Consider the following 21,247-nt stretch of genomic DNA (forward strand, 5'->3'; position numbering starts at 1 on the left):
AACTTTTGTTAATGTATAATGTTAACAACTTTTATTTTATGTTCTAAAATAATAATTCTATGTTCTAAAAAAATTACACTAACTTGTTCTACAAAATGTTCTACAAAATGTTTTTTTCCCATTATTTTATTCTTATTGAAACATTCTAATGGTAATCTTAACAAAATTGATGTATCTTAATGTTACGAAATTGATATATCTTTAATACAAAGTTGAGATTAGCAACAAAGTTGATTAACTAAAAAAAAATATTTGTATTAGTTGCGGAAGAGGTCCGGCAGAACATCCCAGAATGCAATTTCGATCAATTAACAGGAGTTTCGCGAAGTGGATAGGCTTCGTTCGCGAACGACAATTTTTTGAAGGAAAAAGTAAGGAGAATTAAGGAGAAAACAATTATATTAAAAACAGAATCTTTCTTTTTTCTATAAATATTAAATACAAATAAATACAGATAAACTATTATAAGTGAATATATATATATATATACGTATATATATGTATATATATATATGTATATATATATACGTATATATATGTATATATATGTGTGTATGTATATATATATATATATATATATATATATATATATATATATATATATATATATATATATATATATATCATTAAATAATGACATTACATTTGGTGATATAAACTAAAAAAACATTTATATTCAAGGCATAAACCTAAGGCTATTTTTTTTTTCAGCACGGAATCCAGTTTTATCAGATGACTCTTTAAATTCACAATTATAGATAATGTCTGTCAAATTTAAGTATTGACAATTTCAATATCTTCCATAACTTTTCCTTTTCTTCCATTTTCAATGTTTTTTCTATAGACAGGGCTTTTGAACATTGATCATCAAAATACTTCTTTCTTTTATTTGCAGTTATCTAATTAATCTTTTGTTATTTCAACTTCATGAGGCATGAACCCATGAAATGTGAGGTAATCTTGGACATATTGTCATCTTTCAGACTTTAGTTGCTGTTAAAACCACGTTCAACTTGAGCTTGTCCATGCGATAAAATAAGGACAATTTAAAAATGTGTTGTAGACTTGCATACATCTTTAAATCAGTGTATTCCCACAAAAAGTAGTCCAAACAATCCATATCTTTATCTAAAGTCAAAAATACTTCTTTATTATCAACGACCACATTTTTACAGAACGTGGAATATATTTTCTTAGCTAAATCACCGACAGAAGCTCTAATTTTCTTGAAAGTAACAAGCTTCATCAACAGTTTGTCAAAAAAATAATCACACTTTTCTGTGATATTCAACCATAAACGATGGAGAAATACACACCAGACAGCAAGAAACCAGTGAAGATGAAGGGCTTTTCCCAATAATATGAGTTCACATTGAGTCACCAAACTTACATATTTCCTTTTTGAACGTGTCCATTTGAATATCAGTAATCTTTGTCTTACTCTTAAGTTGTTGCAGATAATCCTTCAATGAAAAACTAACATTAATCTTGCTGGTTGAAAGCCAGTTTGTGTAATTAAACAAATCTATTATTAACAAAGACGTTGTAGTTTTGTCATTTAAAAGAAACATCTAACCGAATGAATTTCGCATAAAAGTTGCGTAATAGTTATTCAAGAGTCACCACTAGAAAAGGAGCCATTGGTTTATCAGTTTGAAAAGAAACTGGAAGAAAAAAAAAATGCAAGATTGAAAATAGAATTTTGTGATTTTTTCTCAAAATTTTTAAAATAATATGAAAAGATTATCTCAGAATATTTCTATACTTTTCTAATAAAACAAAATATATTACATAAAAAGCAATAAAATTGCATCTGGATCAAATATCATCTACCAAGGAATGTATTTAGACTGTCACATTTCTTCAAGAAACTTCAACTTTAAAGGAACTAAAACTTTATTTGTTTGAGTACTTAGATGTTCAAAGGTGGTGTTTTGCCCTGATTTATTAAGTCCAGGTTGCTTACTCTTTGGTAAAGACTTCCAGTAGTCAACAAGACTACCTTTGACCAAACCTCTATTGCTTTCTTGGCAACACTTTGATTTTTAGCCCGTCGAGTCCCACAAAATATGTAAGGAAAATATGTTGCCTCAGCTATTTTTTCATAATCGCTTGCTCTTGATGGACTTTGGTATATTGAAGAAATTTAGTACATTGAAGACATTACCTTCTTTAAGTTCCAATCTATAGCTTTAGCACCAGTTTGTAAGGATCCATTAATAGTATGTAAACCACAGGCAATATCAATGAGTGTATTTAATTCATTTTTATGACATTCTTTGTTGAGCATTTCCAAAAACAGTTTATTTACATTAGAGATATCCATAGAAACTTGAAGCATTTTTTTAGCATTTAAACCAGTCGTGCAGGATTTAAACATATTTAAAATATCTGGGGCTGCAGCTTTTCCCATGAACTCTGAACTTCTTGTACAAACAGTATTCCTCACTTCATTCCAATAGCGCACATGTAAGTCCATTTGACCTTTCTTTACAACTTTATAGTAAGACTTATCAAAAAGACATACAAAGTTATCCACCAGGGTAAGGTCTTTTCAGTGTTTGGAAGAACGCGTTCCAAAAGGAACGAGTTCCTTGAACTTGTTCCTTTTTTGACGAACGAAGCTTGGAACTGGTTCCTTTTAAAATAGCGGAACGAGGAAAGAGAACGAATTTTTTTTTTGAAGGAACGTGAACGAAAAGTAATAGTTCCTTAAAAATTTATAACTTTACTTTTTGCAATAGTTGTTTTTAAAGTTCAAAATCAAAATAATTTGTATTTAGATGATGTTCAACCCAAGTTCGGATTTACTTGGCCACATGTAATAATTTTTGAATTTATTTTTACAGTTTAAAAATTAGTGCATGTGCTAACTTAATCCGAACTAAAACCGCGTAAAATAGAAAAACATTAAATAAAAACATTAAATAAAAGTAAAAATAGATAAACAATAAATAAAACAGATAAACATTAAATAAAAGGTATTCTTAAATTTTATTTCACGTGGTTTTAGTTGGCGGAATAAATCCGATTATTGATATTGTCAGTGATGTTCCAGTTATTGAAAGTGTCAGAAATTATGCATGTAATAATAATACTGAAGTTAGTGGTAAGTTTGTATAAAATATGCTGTTACTTTCTATCGATTTTATATTGCATTGACTTAAGTTTATTATTTTTAAAGTAAGTTTATTAACTAACGTCCTTAACTTAACTGAGGTCGTAAGTCTATGAAACTAAACTACTCATTATGCTTAACACTAAGTAATCTTTTCTTTTTCTCTTAGATAAAAGAATCATTTTTTGTATTTAATGGAAAGAATGGCAATAATATAAATGGAAAATGTGTTTTGTGTGGCCCTTTAGGAAAAGAAATAAGTACAGCTAAAAATACATCATCTAATTTAAAACGGCATAATAAGGTAAATAAATGTAGTGTTTCTTACTATTTTGAAGTTAGCTCAGTTAACTTATTTTGAATTATGCATGAAATAAAATACATACTTAGCATGCATAGTATCATTCTATGTACTTCATACCAGCGGATGCAAAAAAGAAAATATTTTAAACATAAAGTAGCTTGAATAGGTGCATATAATGTTAAACATGCAAATTTAATAATTACACCATGTTGAATAAAGAATGTAACTCTTTGAATTTGCTGAGGTTTCGAATTTGATTTACTTGTTAGTAAAAATTGTTAATTTAAATTTTTTTTTTTTAATTAGAGAATTCACCCATTCAAAATGGTTGCTTTTGAAAAAGCTATAAATGAAGGTAAAAAAGATGCATTTGTTAAAAAGAAAAAATTAAGTTCGTAAGAGAATGTGAAAAAAGGAGTGGTACAATCTACTCTTGAGAAATATGGAACCAATAAAGGAAATGAGCATTTTAAATTAGATCAAAAAAGTTTAGATCAACTTGTTGTAAATTTTATTGTTAGTGAAACACAACCCTTAAATATAGTTGATAAACCATCATTTGTGAATTTGGTGAAATTAGGCCTTCCTAAAGACCTCAAGATTATTTGTAGTAAAACTTTAAAATACGTATTAATAATCTGTATTTATCAATGATTGAAGATATATTTTCAACACTTGCAGATGTTATGTATGTTGCAACCACAGCTGACTGTTGGAGTAAAGGTTTTAGGGGTGACTTGCCATTGGATAGATCAAAAGACTCTACAGCGTCATTCAGTATCTTTAGCATGTAGTCGCTTAAAAGGAAGACAAACATATACTGTTTTGGCTAATGTTTTGTATAAGATTCACACAACCTATAAAATACAAAACGAGATTGTTGCTACAACAACAGACAGTGGTTCGAATTATGTAAAAGCTTTTAAATCATATCCAAATTCAATAAATTCAGAGAATGAAGAAGATAGTAATGATGATGATGAAGATAATGACAATTTATGGGATGAGAATATAAATTTGTATGAAATTTTGGACAAAAGTAGCTATGAACAAGAAGAAAATGACTTATTTGTTCAGTTACCACAACATTTTAGATGTGCTAGCCATACACTAGACTTAATAGCAAAAAATAATGTTGAGAAAATAGTACAGACTTCAGAAACTAATTTTAAGAAATGTTATAGGAAAGCAATGGGCAAGTGTTCATCATTATGGAGTAAACGAAATAAATCAAATAGAGTAGCTGAAAAAATTCACAATACATTAGAGGTTTATTTAAAAACAACAAACAAAACAAGATGGAACTGTACCTATGATAGCTTATTACAAATTAAAAATATATTTTTAGACTCTAATGGACATAACAAAATGAATAACATAATGGATTTCAAAAAATACAATCCGAAATACAAAGGTTCACTAATCAAGAAATTCAATTAATTCATGAATACTGTGAAGTGATGGCTCCTCTTGCCCAATCTTTAGACTTTTTATTAGGAGAAGAATCAATGTTCATACGGTATTTGTTACCAACGCTTTATGCTTTGGATAAAAAATTAATTATTTTGCAACAGAAAAGTATGAACTTTTGTGGTCCACTCGTCAACACGGTAAGAACTTCAATTAAAACTCGATTTTGTTCTATTTGGGAAAAAAAAGAACTAATATTAGCATCTTGTTTAATACCGCGTTTTAGATTTTTATGGCTTGATGGTGTCAAACGTTTCACAGCAGAAACATGGTTAAAGTCTATAGCTCCGGTTAAACGACTATTTTCACAGCAGAAACCTGGTTAAAGTCTTTGTTTGAAAATGTGGATCTTAGTTCAACAGCTTGTGAAATCAAATCCTCTTCACATATAGCAACAGGTTTGTCTAAAGAAGACTTTTTCTGTTTACCAGTGGAAAGCAACGTAGTTACAAGTTCTGGTATTGAGGAGTTGGAGTTATATTTAAAATCACAGTCAAAAGAGTTTAATGTGTTATTATTATACCCAGCAGATTTAATGGTTTATTTAGAACTTAACACATCTCTTTCGTCGAGTGCTCCAATTAAACGACTGTTTTCGACAGGGTCTAATGTGATGACTGAAAAAAGACATACATTAAGTGACTCTCTATTTGAAAAATTAATTTTATTGAAACAAAATAAAGTTGGTGTCTAAAATTTTTTTTTTGTCTTTATACTTTTTTCTTGTTTTCTAAATCTTTATTTTACAATAACACTTTTATAATGCTCATACTTCCGAAATAGCTGAAATTAATATATCAATTTTATGTGTATAAAGTACATGCAGAGGCAGACTAGGCCAACAGGACAACAGAAATATTAAAAAAAATTTTAAAAGTAATGATTAAGCAAAACACTTTAAAAAAGCACCCGCTTAGCGAAACAATATATCTACTCTTAAATTTGTCACAAATGTGCAATAAGTAATACCATTTACCATGTAAAAATAAGTTTAAAAAAAGGAACGAAGTAGGAACGAGGTCTATTTTTTGAGGAACGCGTAACAAGTTCTTTTTTTGATTAAGGAACGAGGAATTGGAACGAGTTTTTACTTTACGAAATGAACGGGGAACGGAACGAGATCCTGTTAAAAAGGAACTTTCCAAACCCTGGGTATTTTATCAGAATTTTTTTACAATAAGAGGCAAGACCATGGGTTACAATATAGCCAGATTTTGTTCGACCACATAAAAAGTTGCTGGCAATTTCTCTATCTGGAAATATCAAAGCAAATTGTTTAGACTTATTCTCACTTGATCTAAAAGAGTATTTGCTTTGAACAATATTTACCAATAAATACCAAACTACCAATAAATACCAAATAAATAATTACCAATAAATACCAAATTAATTCTGCTTTCAAAACTGCTTCCTTCTCAAGCATATCTGAAATGATACATTGCTTTGATGAGGTAGGCTTTTGTGGTACTGATTGCAAAGTTTCTTTGAACACAAAAACATAACCCTCTTTAGACAATCGCTTTACATCATATTTCATACAATTACACATTTGAATATATCATTTTTTTGAACTTATTAGGAATATTAAACACTTTATTCAAGATCTAGGTGTGTAGCAAAGTGTAAAATTATAGTATAGAAATTTCCTAGAGTTACCAATATGGTTTTTTAAAATTCTTAATAAGTTTTGCACTCCGTAAGTGTGGTTTAACCGTAAAAAATGTTTTACTCTGCTGAAACAGATTTTTTGCACAATTTGATAAATCAAGTTTTTCCATCAATACATTTATACATTCAAGGTTCTTAGGTGATTATTTAACATTTAGTTTTATTTAATTAAAGTTACAGTTAAAAAAATCAAATTTGCACGATTCAAATTTTAAAAAAGCACGAAAAAATTTGATTATTGGAAAATAATTTATATTGGGCATTGGTAAAATCCGAAATGCAGAGATGCGGAAACTTTCAATGGGTAAAATGGGTAAAAGAGCCTTTATACCCATGCCTGCTAATGAGGACAACTTAAAACAAACTTTGCATCTTGCAAGGCTGGTATATTTATATTTCTGAAATCAAGAAGTGTAACTATCATTATTTAACGAAATATTCCGGAAACTTTTATATTTAGGCATCTAAAGGAATTAGTGAAAAAATATAACAATCTTTTTAACATTAAGTTTGTTTAACATCTTGCTAATGGTTTTTTTCCCTAAAGTATATACAATTAACTGTAATTAAGTATATGTGTATATATATATATATATATATATATATATATATATATATTTATATATATTTATATATATATATATATATATATATATATATATATATATATATATATATATATATATATATATATATATAGCTTTACATGTATATATATATATATATATATATATATATATATATATATATATATATATATGTATATATAAAACAGAATTATAGTGTTTTAACTCATCAAAAATGTAACTATGCTTCTCTATAGATAAGTATAATCCATTTGCTTTAATAAAATTTCCTAGATGATAAAAAAAAAAAGTAAGGAGAAATTATGGAGAGCAGTCAAATTTTAACTTTTTTAAAGGTTATTTAAGGACTTTTAAGGAGTTTTTTTTTTTAAGGATATTTAAGGTTTTTAAGGAGGAGTGGGAACCCTGCATGCAGCCAATAGAAATTAATAAAAATGCATTTTTCTCAAAAAGTATAAACTTTTTTGAAAAACTAATTTCACCAAAAGATAGCGTTTAAAAAATACATTACAAATTATGTTTGAAAATAAAAAATTTGAATTAAATATAGTTGTATTTAAAAAAATAAAGAACTAACTTTATAGAAAATTCCTGACAAAAAAATTATTCATGCAACAAGAAAATTAAATTGGTAAGTATCAAAAATTATATTATATTTAATTATATTATTTATTTATATTAATTTAAACTATATATTTATATTAATAAACTTTCCAGCAATAACCAGCATTAAAAATATAAAATCTAAAAGAAGCTACACATCTCATTCGATTGGACTTCATGCACGAGTAATTGCCTTATGGCAAGATGGCCGAAGCCAAAGATCAATAGCTAAAACGCTATGAATATCGCCTGCAACCGTTCAATCCATCGAGGAAAAGTTTTAAAAAGTTGGAAACCTCGACAATCAACCTAAAAGAGGACGCAAACGAAAGACTACGGCGCGTCAAGATCGATCTTTGATCAAAAGAGTCGAAATTAATCTAAGATCTTCAACAACAGCAGCAGCAAAGAGTTGGAGGAGAGTTTTGGATTGTCTCTCAAACCGCAAACAATTAAAAATCGCTTGCGTGAAGCGAATTTACATGGACGAACACGACGCAACAAGCCGTATATAAGCCCAATCAATAAAAAGAGGCAGCTCGAATGAGCAAAAAAGTACGTGGATAAGCCACAAGAGTTCTGGAACTAAGTCATTTTGTCTGACGAGTCAAAATTCAATTTATTTGGCTGTGATGGAGCTGTAAAGATATGGAGGAAGCTAGAAGAAGAGCTTCAATTGAAGTGTTTGAATGTCACAGTTAAACACGGTGGCGGTAATATTATGGCCTCAGGATGTATGGCAGCGAGCGGAGTCGGGAAATTGGCGTTTATTGATCAGAGAATAGATCAATATTTATATAAATCAATTCTGCAAGATAATTTAAGTCCATCTGCAGATTTGTCGGGTTGAAATATAATTTTATCTTTCAACACGACAATGATCCTAAGCATACGGCTCGTTCGGTCGTCGAATATTTAAAAGTTTCAGGGTTCAAAATGCTCGAATGGGTTGCTCAATCACCAGACTTAAACCCAATCGAACATCTTTGGGCTCACGTCGAGAAAAAATTAAACAGATTGGCGAATTTCGAAGAAAGCCGATCTGAAAAACTTAATTTTGAGTTTTTGGTCGGAAATCGGGTCAGATATTACCAGAAACTTGGTAAATTCAATACGTAGACGTTGTTTAGCCGTCATTCAATCAAATGGTGGACCTACGCGTTATTAATTTTATACTAATTTTCTTTATTTTTAATATAGTTTAATTTTGTAAATTATTCATGTTTAATTTTTTTGCCTTGGTTTTTTGATTTTTTATTTCTTTTGTAATTTTTCGTAACTTATATTATTATTTTGTAATTTTTTAGTTCCTTTTTTGATAAATTCATATATAAATTTTAATAATTTAATATAAAAATCATAAATTTTAACTTAATTTAGTTTAAATTCAGTTTTAAAAAGTTTTTACTATGGTGCATGATTAATTTTTTTGCTCACTGTAGATGGATAGATAGCGCCCCAAGTGGTTTAGTTATTTATAAAAGATTTACCCGCGGGCAAGGCCCGCGAGTAGATTTTATAATTAATTAAGTGATGTAGAGGGCGCCGCCGCCCTTCGGAAATTGGATAAAGTAGTGTAGCTGCGTCCTATAAATACGTCTTATTATTATTTGAATGAACATGTCACTAGACATGTCATCTAGATAAGCCGTATTGATAGGACTTACATGGGTGGGTTGGATGGGCTATTGTCTTCGCCGTATTGTCCTGCCGTCAATCACAACTAATTGGATTAATTGGATTAACATATTTGTGCTATAAAAGACTATATAAAGGCTAGTTTTATTCAGTTGGCATCAGAATGTGGAGTAATAAGCAACGACAACAACAATTAAGAGTAATCGAAGAAGAATTCCTTAGAAGAGCGTCAGAACCTCTTCACGCCGAACCTTTTTTATTGAAAGACACAGTTGAGCTACAACCTGTTACCTATCGTCCCCTTCACATAATATTTAATGTACAAGATGACATCACCTTATCAAATGGTAGAGAACTCTGGGTGTCCGACTTTGGCCGAATTAAACATGCCGCATACCATCACGGCTGCAATAAATTTCAATATCATGAACACTACCTTGTGCACGCCCGATGGAAAACTTGCTTGGGACTACAGACGATTTTTCAGGCGATATTTCACCTTGTACGGTAATCCAGAGTGCAGAATTTGCCAAACAAATGCTAGAACAGGACAATCCTCCAAATGCGCCGATTGTGGATGTAATGTCTCCATCGTGTCAATTAAAAACAGAGAACACTACGATTCAACACGCGTCTACATCCAAGACCGCCTCGAAACGGTCGAAGAAACGATCTCGCCTTGTAATAAACACCGACAGCGATCATTCGCCTGCTTTGATTGCGAGCGTTACTACACCTTCAAAGCCGCAGAAGAGATTAAAACGCAGGAGGATCTTGGAGAGTCCTCCTCAGACACCAATTCCATGGCCGGAGATCGACCAACATCCGAATCTGACAGAAGACACTCTTTCTCATTAATCCTTTCTAAAGAAATGGCAAGAGGAGAACCAAGTGCTAAAAGAAGTCGTCCAAAGCGCAAGATTTAATATTATAAACGCTTATGCAAAAGTTTCCTGTCAAGACGATAGCGTAGATGGACTAATGGAAATAGTCGAGCAAGCAGCTCCGAATTACGTAAGAGTAGCAATTAATAATTTAAAAAAACATTCATGTTAAATATATGAAGATGAGGGATAATGTTATGAATTGTGTAAATGCAATATTTAGAAGTATAGATTGTAGTTGTAAATATTGTGTAGTACATAAAGTTAATTCTTTTTTTCTAGAATAATTCAGAATTAATTGAAAGAGACCTTGTTTTGTTTAATAATGCCCCTACTCAATCGTGGTCCAAACGCGAATCTAATAGGAAAAAATTCGATAATTTAATTGTGGATAAATCATTATACAATAATGGAAGATACATGCGCGAGCTAAAAACCAATGCTCAACTACTTCACAACTTAAAGCCATTAAGAATGTAGCGTTTCAACAATCGTACGCAATGAAGACGTATTTTTCATATACGGATTTATGCAAATCACACTTAAGCGATGAGGAATTTAATGTTTGCAAATGCTATTACGTGAGTCCATGCGCATATAACTTACATTCAATAGATACTGATTTACTCAAAGGATATGCAACTGCGATTCAAATATTTCGGAGCATAGCTGAAGAAAATCACATAAGTTTAAAGGACTTACTATATAATATTGCACAAATAATGAGTGGAACAGCTAAAAAGAAATCTACAATTATTCTTATCGGTCGTAGTAACAGCGGAAAAACAACACTTGCCGAATCTATTTTATCTGTTTACGATGAAGATAATATAGGCTCCTTCCAACCACCGAATATCACAACATACTCAACATTCTGGCTTCAGGATCTTATTAACAAAGATATTTATCGCTGTGAGGAGATGCATCTTGAACGTCCAGAGGCGGTGCAAATAGTCAAACAAATGATGAAAGGTAATCTATGTCTTAAATCAGACGTAGAAAACGACTTTGCTATTTGAATACCAAAACGACCGGTTTTCATTACCATGAATGGAACAACAAAATCAGATGTAACGCAAATGGTAAGCAGCGAACGTCAGGCGATCGAAAACAGAGCATTTATAATAGCGATGAATCGTTTATTGGAGGACCGTTTTAGTTAAGGCGATATATCTGCTTGGAGGGAGAATAAAGAAAGAATGGCGCTATTAAAGAGATTGTTGAATGATTACAATCCCGAGGTGATGGAGGAAGTAAATATGGTAGGATACTATCAAACATTAGTGAGCGAAATAGAAAATGAACTTAATTTTAAGTAACGTTATATTAATAAAATAATACATTCCATTATTATTGTTTTTCATCGTCTCTTGATTTTTATTTGCGGGGTCGTCGCTTTCAACTTTTTGACTGTCTACAATAGCTGGTAATTGTTTCTTCCCATCTTTATTCATACCGGTAACAGGAGTATTACTATATAAAATACGATAAATCCATGGCATATACATTTGCACATTACCAGTATGATTAATATAACCAAATTCAGTATCAGCAGAATAAATAAATTTAGGCATTTTATTAACATTATACATAGTAACACCAGTAAACTTCTTTAAATTATTAATACTCTAAGAATATCTTGAATTTTTCCAAACATGTATTTTATGTATAAATTCTAAAGTGTAATAAATGCGATAAGCTTGAATATTATCACCATTCATAAATGCCTCCAATTGCATATACTACTGTGATCAAAAAGTAAGGTGAATTTTTTTATAAAATGAAAAATCTTTATTTATTCTTCCAAATCTGTATCGTTCCCCTCAAAATAATCCCCCCCGACCCCAATGCACTTTTGCCAACGTTTTTTCCAGTCTTCAAAGTCAGGGTTAGGGTTAGGGTTAGTATTAGTTAATAAAAAGTATTAGTTAATGAATATATGTATTTATATAAATGTCAACATGCAATTATTACCCAAAACTATTTGCAGAAAGATTTTTAAAAATCAATAGTTCTAAGTTAGTTTTAATTTAAAATTATTTTATTTTATTTAGAAATAGTTTATTCGCAATTTATTTAAAGTATTGTAGCATTGTTTTAATTAATTGCCAATAAAGGTTGGGTCGATTTTTACTGGCCTTATTTAATTTGTTTGTAGTAATATAATTTTTGATGGGCGCACAGAATTTGTTGTGTTTTCAGATGGGACGAAAAAGTGCATCGCAGGGCCTCATTGAACTGGCCCGAGAAGAAAAGAAGTTTAAAAACATTACAAAATTGTAAAATTTCATCCACCATTTTTAATTCTCGATTTAAAGAGTGAAGAAAATTTTTGCTGCAAAAAGACGTTTTTGAGTCAACAAAAAGAAGTTTTGTTGACTCAATAAGGTACAGTAATATTAGGAAACTTTATAACATTAACTGTAAACATTTATTTGTAAAAATAGTGTTGTAAACATCATACATTTGTTAATGTTGCAATTTTACTGTGAATGTTAATAATAACAGTGACAATAACAGTTTACTGTGAATATTAATAATAACAGTGTTAATATTGCAATAATAACAGTGTTAATAATGGTTTCTTCACTTGGATATGTAGACTCAAAATTAACTATGCAGTTATTAGGAGTATAAATTAGTAGGAATAGGAACATAGCAAAAACATGATATTTAAAATAATGTAACATAAATTACTAGTATAAATGTTGGTTTGACATAAACATTAAAAGAGATTCAGTTAAATAAAAAAATTATTTTTTAATAATTTTTAGAAACTAGATTTTCTAGGACAAGTCATTTTATTCTATAATTATAACAGAATAATAATAGTAAAAAGAATAATAAAACTATAAATTTAGAAAAATTAAACAGTTTTGAAAATTGATTTTAAAATAACATGAAAAGTTCTGTGCATTTCTTTTATGATCAACAATCTTGCACATTTTATAATTTTTGTTAGCTAACTACATTGTTCATGCATGTATTTTTTTTTTTTTTTTGAAATTTATAACGCTTGCTTTTTTTTTTACGGGGAAAAAAAGTGGTTCAGCCATAATAATGAGATTCTTGATTCGTGATATTATTCGAAGAAAGGTATTGCAAGTGTATGGCAATCTTTATTGTGACACGAAAAAGCTCAGTCATTTCTACAATTATAATAAGAGCTACAAACTGTTTGTACTTTTGAACTTCTTATTCTATTCTCAATGAGGAATTGCTGAAGTTTATTTTTTCCAAACAACTTATGTAATATATTCTGTGGCATAATGAATCAGCCAGTAAAAATTGTTTACATCGTTTGGTGGCAGTTAAGTTATTCTACCTTTTAAGTTGCCAATTAGATCAACGCTGAACCAAAGCCAATTTTAACCATGATGATAAGCATTAATCACAAATTTTAAAGAATTTTTTATCAGTAAAAAAATGCAAATGGGTTTTTAAGTAATATTTTAAAATTAGTCAATATTATTAGTTAGATACAACAAAGGTACAAACAGCTAAAACAATAGAAGATGTAAAGAAATTTAATCGCAAAGACTCAACCAGTGGTGGACAGTTACATTTCATAATACAGCTTCATAATAATTGATACTTCCAAAAAGGCACAAATTAAAAAAATATAACAATAAAGATTATTTTAAAAGGTTTGACATTTGCCATTACCATAAAAATAAAATAATCAGAATATTTTATTGAAATGTTTTTTTTTTTTTTGGGGGGGGGGGTTAAAGTCGAAGACAAGTAACTAAAACTATATAAACATTTAAGTACTGTTATGTATGCTTACAAACAGATGTTAAGTTTTTATCTTTAACTACATATAATCGTAAAGCATCTTTGACAATGTAAATAATCTATTATTATGACTGATATTGTAAATGTTATATTTAAGAATTATGGATTTAATTAAGTAATATATGTGCTGTATTATGAAAAAATTATTTAAAAAACATGTTTTGTAAAATTGTTGTAAAAGTATTTTGTAAAAGTATCTTTTTTGTTTTTGCTGACCCTTTCGCCACTCTCAGAAAACTTTATGTGAGGCTATCAGAAATTTCAATGTATATCTAATGTTACATTTTTTATTATTTTATTGATTGGTAAATAAGATTAAGAGCCCTTCTTGACTAAACTACTGTTGATAAAGTTTGCTTTTAAATCAAACCAAAGTCATAGTTACAATATAGTTTAAACTTATCTTATTACAAGAATTTAGGTTTATTAACAAGATAAATGAGGATGAACAAAATTGACAGTATATCGGCTTAACGTTCTCGTCATTGGGATCCGAAAACCAATTTTGGATTTGAAAAAATTCAATTTTAATAGACAACATTTTCTTCGGAATCATATATAAAATATTAAAACAATTAACCAGTACTACGTGAAGTTAAGTTGATGTCGGAATTGACTAATTGAATGTCCTATTCCAATTTATAAATGAAAATAACCTGGTTGAAACATTTTAGGAAGAATGAAAGTTGATAGAGATTGTTTTGGTCACGCCTGTGTCTACAGCTGATGCTGAACGGTATTTTTTTACTTTAAAAAGAGTCAAGACACTTTTGAACCATTAGGGCAGTTTTCAGTCAGTTTCCGCTGGTTTTTACGTAGGTTTAAAAGAATCCATGCCATTAAATACTTTATTTTGAAAGTATGCTAGCGCATAACTCTCTTAACTAATCAACAAACGCTAGCGTCCTAAAAAACACCAAAGCATTAATTACGCTGACAAACAAGTCGTAGCGATATTGTTCGGTGAATATTTCTTAGCCCCACCAAAGTGTATTGTCATCGGCCGCCACGGTATGTATGTATGTTTGTATGTATGTATGTTAATATGTATGTATGCACGCATGTATGTATGTATGTATGTATTTGCGTAAGTATATATGTATGTATATATATTTATGTATGTGTATATGCGTATGTGTGTATGTATTTGTATGTCTGTATATATGTGTATGTGTATATATATAAGTGTATATGTATGTATGTGTGTGTATACCTATGTGTATATATGTGTGTATATGTATGTGTATATGTATGTGTGTGTATACCTATGTGTATATATATATATATATATATTTATATATAAATATATGTGAGTGTGTATATGTATGTACATATATAGATATATATGTATTTGTGTATATGTGTTTACATGTAGGGTAATGCAGCATTAAGCTCTATTTACCTTGTTCATATAATAAAATGCTTAATGTTATTGTATTAAGTGAGAGGGACATTCAATTTTACATCATAGATACTAACTAACCAATCAGGGAACTTTTCTTAACATTACTTGGGTTTTTAACCAATGGCGTTGATATTAAATTAGAATTTATAGATGAGTGATTTTTCTATCTAGTTTTCCGTTTCCTTCAAACTTGTTGAAAAACTTCCGTTAAATTAGCGCGAGTTTGTTATGACTTAAAATACAATTACATATAAAGGCGTGTTTGTTTTGACTAAAAACACAAGTACATATAAACTTAGTAAGAACCATTTTTAACTTTATAACTATCTGTGTATGTAATCAATGAATTAAAATACTAATATTTCTTGAACAAACTAAGGTAGCAATTTGAACAAAGTAAAATGGCAGTTAGATGAATGTCTAAGAGATTGTTTAAAAAGAGCCCTAAAATTCACTTTAATACTAAGTTTCCATTAAATACTTTAAATAGAAAGCATTTCCAATAGAAATAGGATTCTTTTGATTAATAATTAGTTTAATTAGCTTATGAAAATTAATGTTTTAATTGTTGTCCTAAAATGCCAAAAAGGTGATTAAAACATCTAAATAAAATTGATTCGATAAATAAAATCAATGTTTTAATTTTATAAATGTTGCACAGATATAGTTTAAATTGAAAACAAAAGTTATTTATTTGTAGAAATAGTTTAATACTGTTTTTAATATAGTTTTGATAATGGAGCTTATTGCCCCATTTGTTTAGCAGAATGGTATGAACATACAAAAAGAGAGAGAAACTAGGAAGGAAGTCTTATGCAATTAGCCAGGCAGTTATAGATGCCTAAAATTCTGTCATATGTAAGTAGATGTCTTCCAACCATGCTTCCATGCATTATGGAGTTGTTAAAGGCTCTTTTAAGGAGAGTGCGAGGGGAAATACAAGTAAATTCTCATCCAGGGAAGCGAACTGTTTTAACATTTAAGCAAGAAGAACTAGCAGACTGCCTTGTTGTGTTAGCTGAGTGGGGTTGGGGTTTTAGTAAAGAGGAGGTTAAAGACATATTACAGGAATTTGCAAGAAAATGGTATTGAAACTCGATGGTATTGAAAATGGTATTGAAATATGGATGGTCGACCAAGTAGGAAATGGTTGTGTGGCTTTTTGCAACGCCATCCGAAAGTAGTTCCGAGAAAAACAACACCTAAGCAATGTGAGAGCAAAGGCTGAAGACCCTGAGGTCATTAAAAAATGTTTTCAGCTGGTCCAAAAAACTCTACAAGATGCTGGAGTTAGCAGCTTACCAAGTCAAATATTCAACTGCAATGAAACAGGTTTTGTCACCGACCTAAACACCCAAGTTGTGTTAGCAGAAAAAGGTGCTGCTAAAGTGACCCAGAGCATTGGTGGCTCAGGACGCGAGCAAATAACTGTAAATTGTGCATACTCTGCAAGCGGCCTGATACTGCCACCTTATGTTGTGTTCAAGGGAAAAAATTTGAATTGTGAGTGGGTTCAGGGTTGCCCTGTTGGAGCTGCCTATACAACAAATAAGAAGGGCAGGATGGAATCACCTCAGTTTTTGTATTGGTTTTACATAATTTTTCTTAAGAAGCATCTTGAAAGCCACAAAACAGTCCTCATATTTGATGGGCATGTATCACATGTGAGCTTGCCTCTTATTGAATCAGCAATAACAATGTCATCCTACTGTTATATTGTAGCAATAACAATGTCATCCTACTACGCCTGCCTAACCCATCTTCTCAAACCCATCTTCTAAAACCTCTGGATACATCAATTTTTTGACCTGTGAAGAGCATATGGCAAAGCCTGCTATTGAAATATGCAAGAACGCACTATGGACCAGTATCAAAGAAGCATTTCCCTGGTTTGCTACACTCTTTTTCAAAGTTCATTCACATTATAACAAGTAAAAAGCGGTTTCGGGGAACTGGCATTTTCCTATTTAACAAGGATGCCATTAACACAAGCTTGTTTAAACAGTGTCCTCAAGTTATGATGTATACAAAAAATGCTGCAGAAAAACGCACATTGCCCACTCCAACTGTGACGGTTGATACCATATTGTATGCACAGAAATTTCAGATAGGGCTGATATTGAAGCCATGGAATGGATCTGTGACACTTGCCTACAATGTGAAAATATTATTTTAACATCTTGAGCTTAATGCACCCATTTTTAAATTTTGAGTCATTGTTAGTTGTAACTTTTAAGCTTTTTTTTCACTGTAGGACAATAAATTTTTCTGATGAAAGCTTTTGTACTTGCAGAAATATGCGTTGTCTATTACTTAAAAACACTTTCAGTTTGAATTTAATATTTATTTACTTATTTTAAATAGAAATTAAATGTTTTTGAAAACATGGGGCTTAATGCCCCACATGCATGGGTCCCATAAGGGACCCACCTGGGCGAGCATAAGGGACCCATATGGGTATCCCTAAGGGATCCCATAAGGGTTGCCCGCTGCAATGCCCATAAGGGTCCCATATATTTACCGTTCTTTTGCCCTTATGGTTCCCATATAGGCTATCTGGGATTTCATACGGTTGCTTTCTGGTATGCCCATATGGGCCCCATATATGTACAATTATTTCGCCCATACGAATCCTATATAGGCTATCTGGGATATCTTAGAGTTGCCCATGAGGGTCCCATAAGTTTTCTGATTTATTTGTCTCTACTTAGTAGTGCGCCTGTACGTAATCATAAAAGTTATAAAACTCTATACTTTTTATCGTTTATTAACATAAACAACTGGCAAATGGATGTAGGTAAAATGCGTATATTAAAATTATTGATTACCCAATTTAGGTGGATATTTAAAAGACTTTATAAGAAAAGGAATTTTTACATAAAATACTACCGATTTTGGTGATATTTTTCTTCATTTAAAAAATAAAGAGTAAACAAAAGCAATTCTTGAAAGACGTCGGAAGATGTTTTTTGTGTCCATTAATCTGAACTGGGAGTCGTCATTGTAGCTTTCGTAATTGTATATCGGCGACCGTCAATACCACGATCTCTTGCGTTTGAAAACCATTTTGATAATTCTATTTCAATATCTTTATTATTATATTGATTTGTATTTGGGTTTAGTTTCACAGCACCTATAATTGCAATAAAACTACACTGTATTAAAAGTAATAAATAATCTTAACTAGAGACATGCTGAATATTTCCTAGATCCTCGCCACCAATGTCTGATATATGTTTTGCCTAAAATAAATGACATGCAATGAAAAGACATAATCGTCTTTCTTAACCATGTAAATTCACGTTTGATCATACTTCCTTTAAACAAGTCACCCTCACTCAAACACAGCAACTTATTTAATCGAAAAAGTTTGACATAACGTTAAATATAGGCATTTTAAGACACAATTTAAGTAAAGTTTAATAATTTAATATATTATAGTATGTGATGCGACTCAGGAAGCAGAATTATTATTTTTTTAAATGATATAATTAATCCACCATCACATTTCAACCAACCCTTAATAGCTTTTAATAAAATAATAAGGTAATAAAAAGGTCATACATAAATGTAAATAAATGAAGAAAATAACCAATATGCAAAGTTATGCAAATTTATGCAATGTGCAAAATTCATTTACCTGCTAATCCCAGCACCCTTGCCTTGTAGATTGGCCAATTTATCTCTGCATCATGGCTGTTATTTTTTGATTTATAAATAGTGTTGGGATTTTTAAATGGTGGCCAATAGCACTTCACTGATGTTTGATTTGTAATCAGCAACTGGATATTATTAGCATCCACTCCATCAAGCCATTTCAACGGAAAATAATCTGTTTCGCAAGTGTTTTCAAAGGCAACAATTGCAAACATATTTTAACTAAATAAATGCTTTATAAGTTTTGAAATGTTTTAAAACTTTTAATTACAGTAATTATGTATTTTTTATTAAATACTAAATTTATAATAATATCTTTTAAAAGTAAGCGATTTAATAACAACTACTTTAAAATAAGATTTTTTTAAAATCATTTGAATTATTAAAAAAAAAAGCAGATAACAGATAATAGCAAATAGCAAATGATTATTATTAAATACTAAATAAATATAAAACTGTTTAAATTAATACATAATACATTTGTTATTTTAAACCAAGATTTTATTCATAATATTAACTTTAGTAAAAGTGCATTTGAGGGATTACAACAAAACTATTTTTATGTGGCAGCAGAAAACATTTAGTTCTTAGTTTTCTCAAAGAATAAACTTTCACAAGGTATGAAAGTTTATCAACATAGAAAATAGACAGTAAAGATGAGTCAAGCGGATCTGTAAAAAATGGCTCCTTACGATCAAACTCTAGATAAACAACAAAAGCCTCAGAATCATTTGAATCATTTACGGCAAGAATATTTTTAACTAAACAAATTTTGTTGTCTATAGCAAAGCAGTTGTTTCCATTTTCATTACTAACTAGAAACTTAGAACCAAAATATTGCTTAAATTGGGAGAGGTGACGTAACGGCAATGGAACTGGATCATAGAAATGTTGTTTTTTAAATTTAGAAGTGAAATCAGCAACATTTGTTTTAGAGTATTGCAAGTGGCCCTCTGACAATCTAGATATAATTTGTGTAACAGGGGACTGTGGACTACGGATTAACTTCTTAAGTCTTCCTAAATAACTTTCAAAAGGAAACGAAGATACATTGTCTAGCACTCCAAATCTTCGAACATCATCTGGCAAGTGTATTAGTGAATGGACATTATATAAACACTGGTCATTTCCATATAACATGCAAAAATTTGACACAAAATACTTTAACAGTTTTTCAGAATAATCTACATAGATGTTACATAAAGATGGGCTAGTAAGTATTCTAATAGCTACTGACAGACACAGAAAGTTAACATAAAATTCTTTTAGAACAACAACACCAGAATATAATAGAAATTACCTAAGTTCTGTAGCCTTCCAATGTTTATACTTAGAGAGTGATCTAGGCTTTCGTGCAAATTCTCGAGGAGTATAAGATTTAATTGCTACAAGTTTATCAGATATCAAATCTATTGCTGCCCTTGATAATCTATGAACCAACAAGCCACGTATCCATTGATTTATAAGTCTTCGAACAACTCCTAAACACACTAGATGCATATAATCTAGAGGAAATCCACTAACCAAACCAATATTTAAATTTTCTAAAGGTGATAACAATTTACTATGATGATCAGGGTTTTTTTTATTTCGAAAATTACTGTCAGTTCGTAAAACAGCAAATAGATTAGGCATTACAACTTTCCCAAGCCAAACTCCATTTTGTACACACCTTTCACAGAAATTATAACCGTTGTGAAGTTTGATGCACTTTATAAAAGATCGTGCTTGTGCATCTCAAATAACTGCTTATAATTTGATAGAGTAACATTTGTCATTTTTTTTAAACCCTGTATTCATTAGCATAATCATTTCTGAAACTAAATCTTCCATATAATCATCAAGGGAAGTTGGTTTGCTTTTACCAAATTATACCGCAATCGGAAATGGACACCACCCAGAATTTTAAACCAAGCAAAGTATAGGCCACAAACTATTTGTTAAACTTTTAAAAATTGGCAGACCATCTATAATAATATGAAAATCTTATTGATTTAGATCATTATTGAGAGGATACTTTTCAGTAAAAATAGAAAGCCAATACTGCAGGCTAAAATAGATATATTCCCCACCCCTTTAAAAAAAAAGTAAAAAAGCTTAAAAACCATTGATTTT

The 21,247-nt window shown here is 30.2% G+C and overlaps 1 protein-coding gene across 1 annotated transcript; it reads right to left on the reverse strand.

The window, feature by feature from the left end:
* Positions 1-18,376: 18,376 nt before the first annotated feature.
* On the reverse strand, positions 18,377-19,387 carry LOC136077616 (uncharacterized). The gene is made up of 2 exons (XM_065791887.1): positions 19,116-19,387; positions 18,377-18,608 (listed from the first exon to the last, which is right to left on the reverse strand). Exons 1-2 carry the CDS (start codon positions 19,345-19,347, stop codon positions 18,454-18,456), a joined length of 387 nt encoding a protein of 128 aa, XP_065647959.1. The 5' UTR covers positions 19,348-19,387; the 3' UTR covers positions 18,377-18,453.
* Positions 19,388-21,247: the final 1,860 nt, after the last annotated feature.

Source organism: Hydra vulgaris, chromosome 03, assembly GCF_038396675.1.
Source record: "Hydra vulgaris chromosome 03, alternate assembly HydraT2T_AEP".
NCBI lineage: Eukaryota > Metazoa > Cnidaria > Hydrozoa > Anthoathecata > Hydridae > Hydra > Hydra vulgaris.

What these genes read in the sequence shown, in the direction of transcription:
- LOC136077616 (XM_065791887.1), bottom strand. Translation starts at nt 19,347, where the DNA reads ATGTTTGCAATTGTTGCCTTTGAAAACACTTGCGAAACAGATTATTTT. An exon ending in AAGGGTGCTGGGATTAGCAG is followed by an intron (nt 18,609 to 19,115) that starts GTAAATGAATTT and finishes TTGCAATTATAG; the next exon opens with GTGCTGTGAAACTAAACCCA.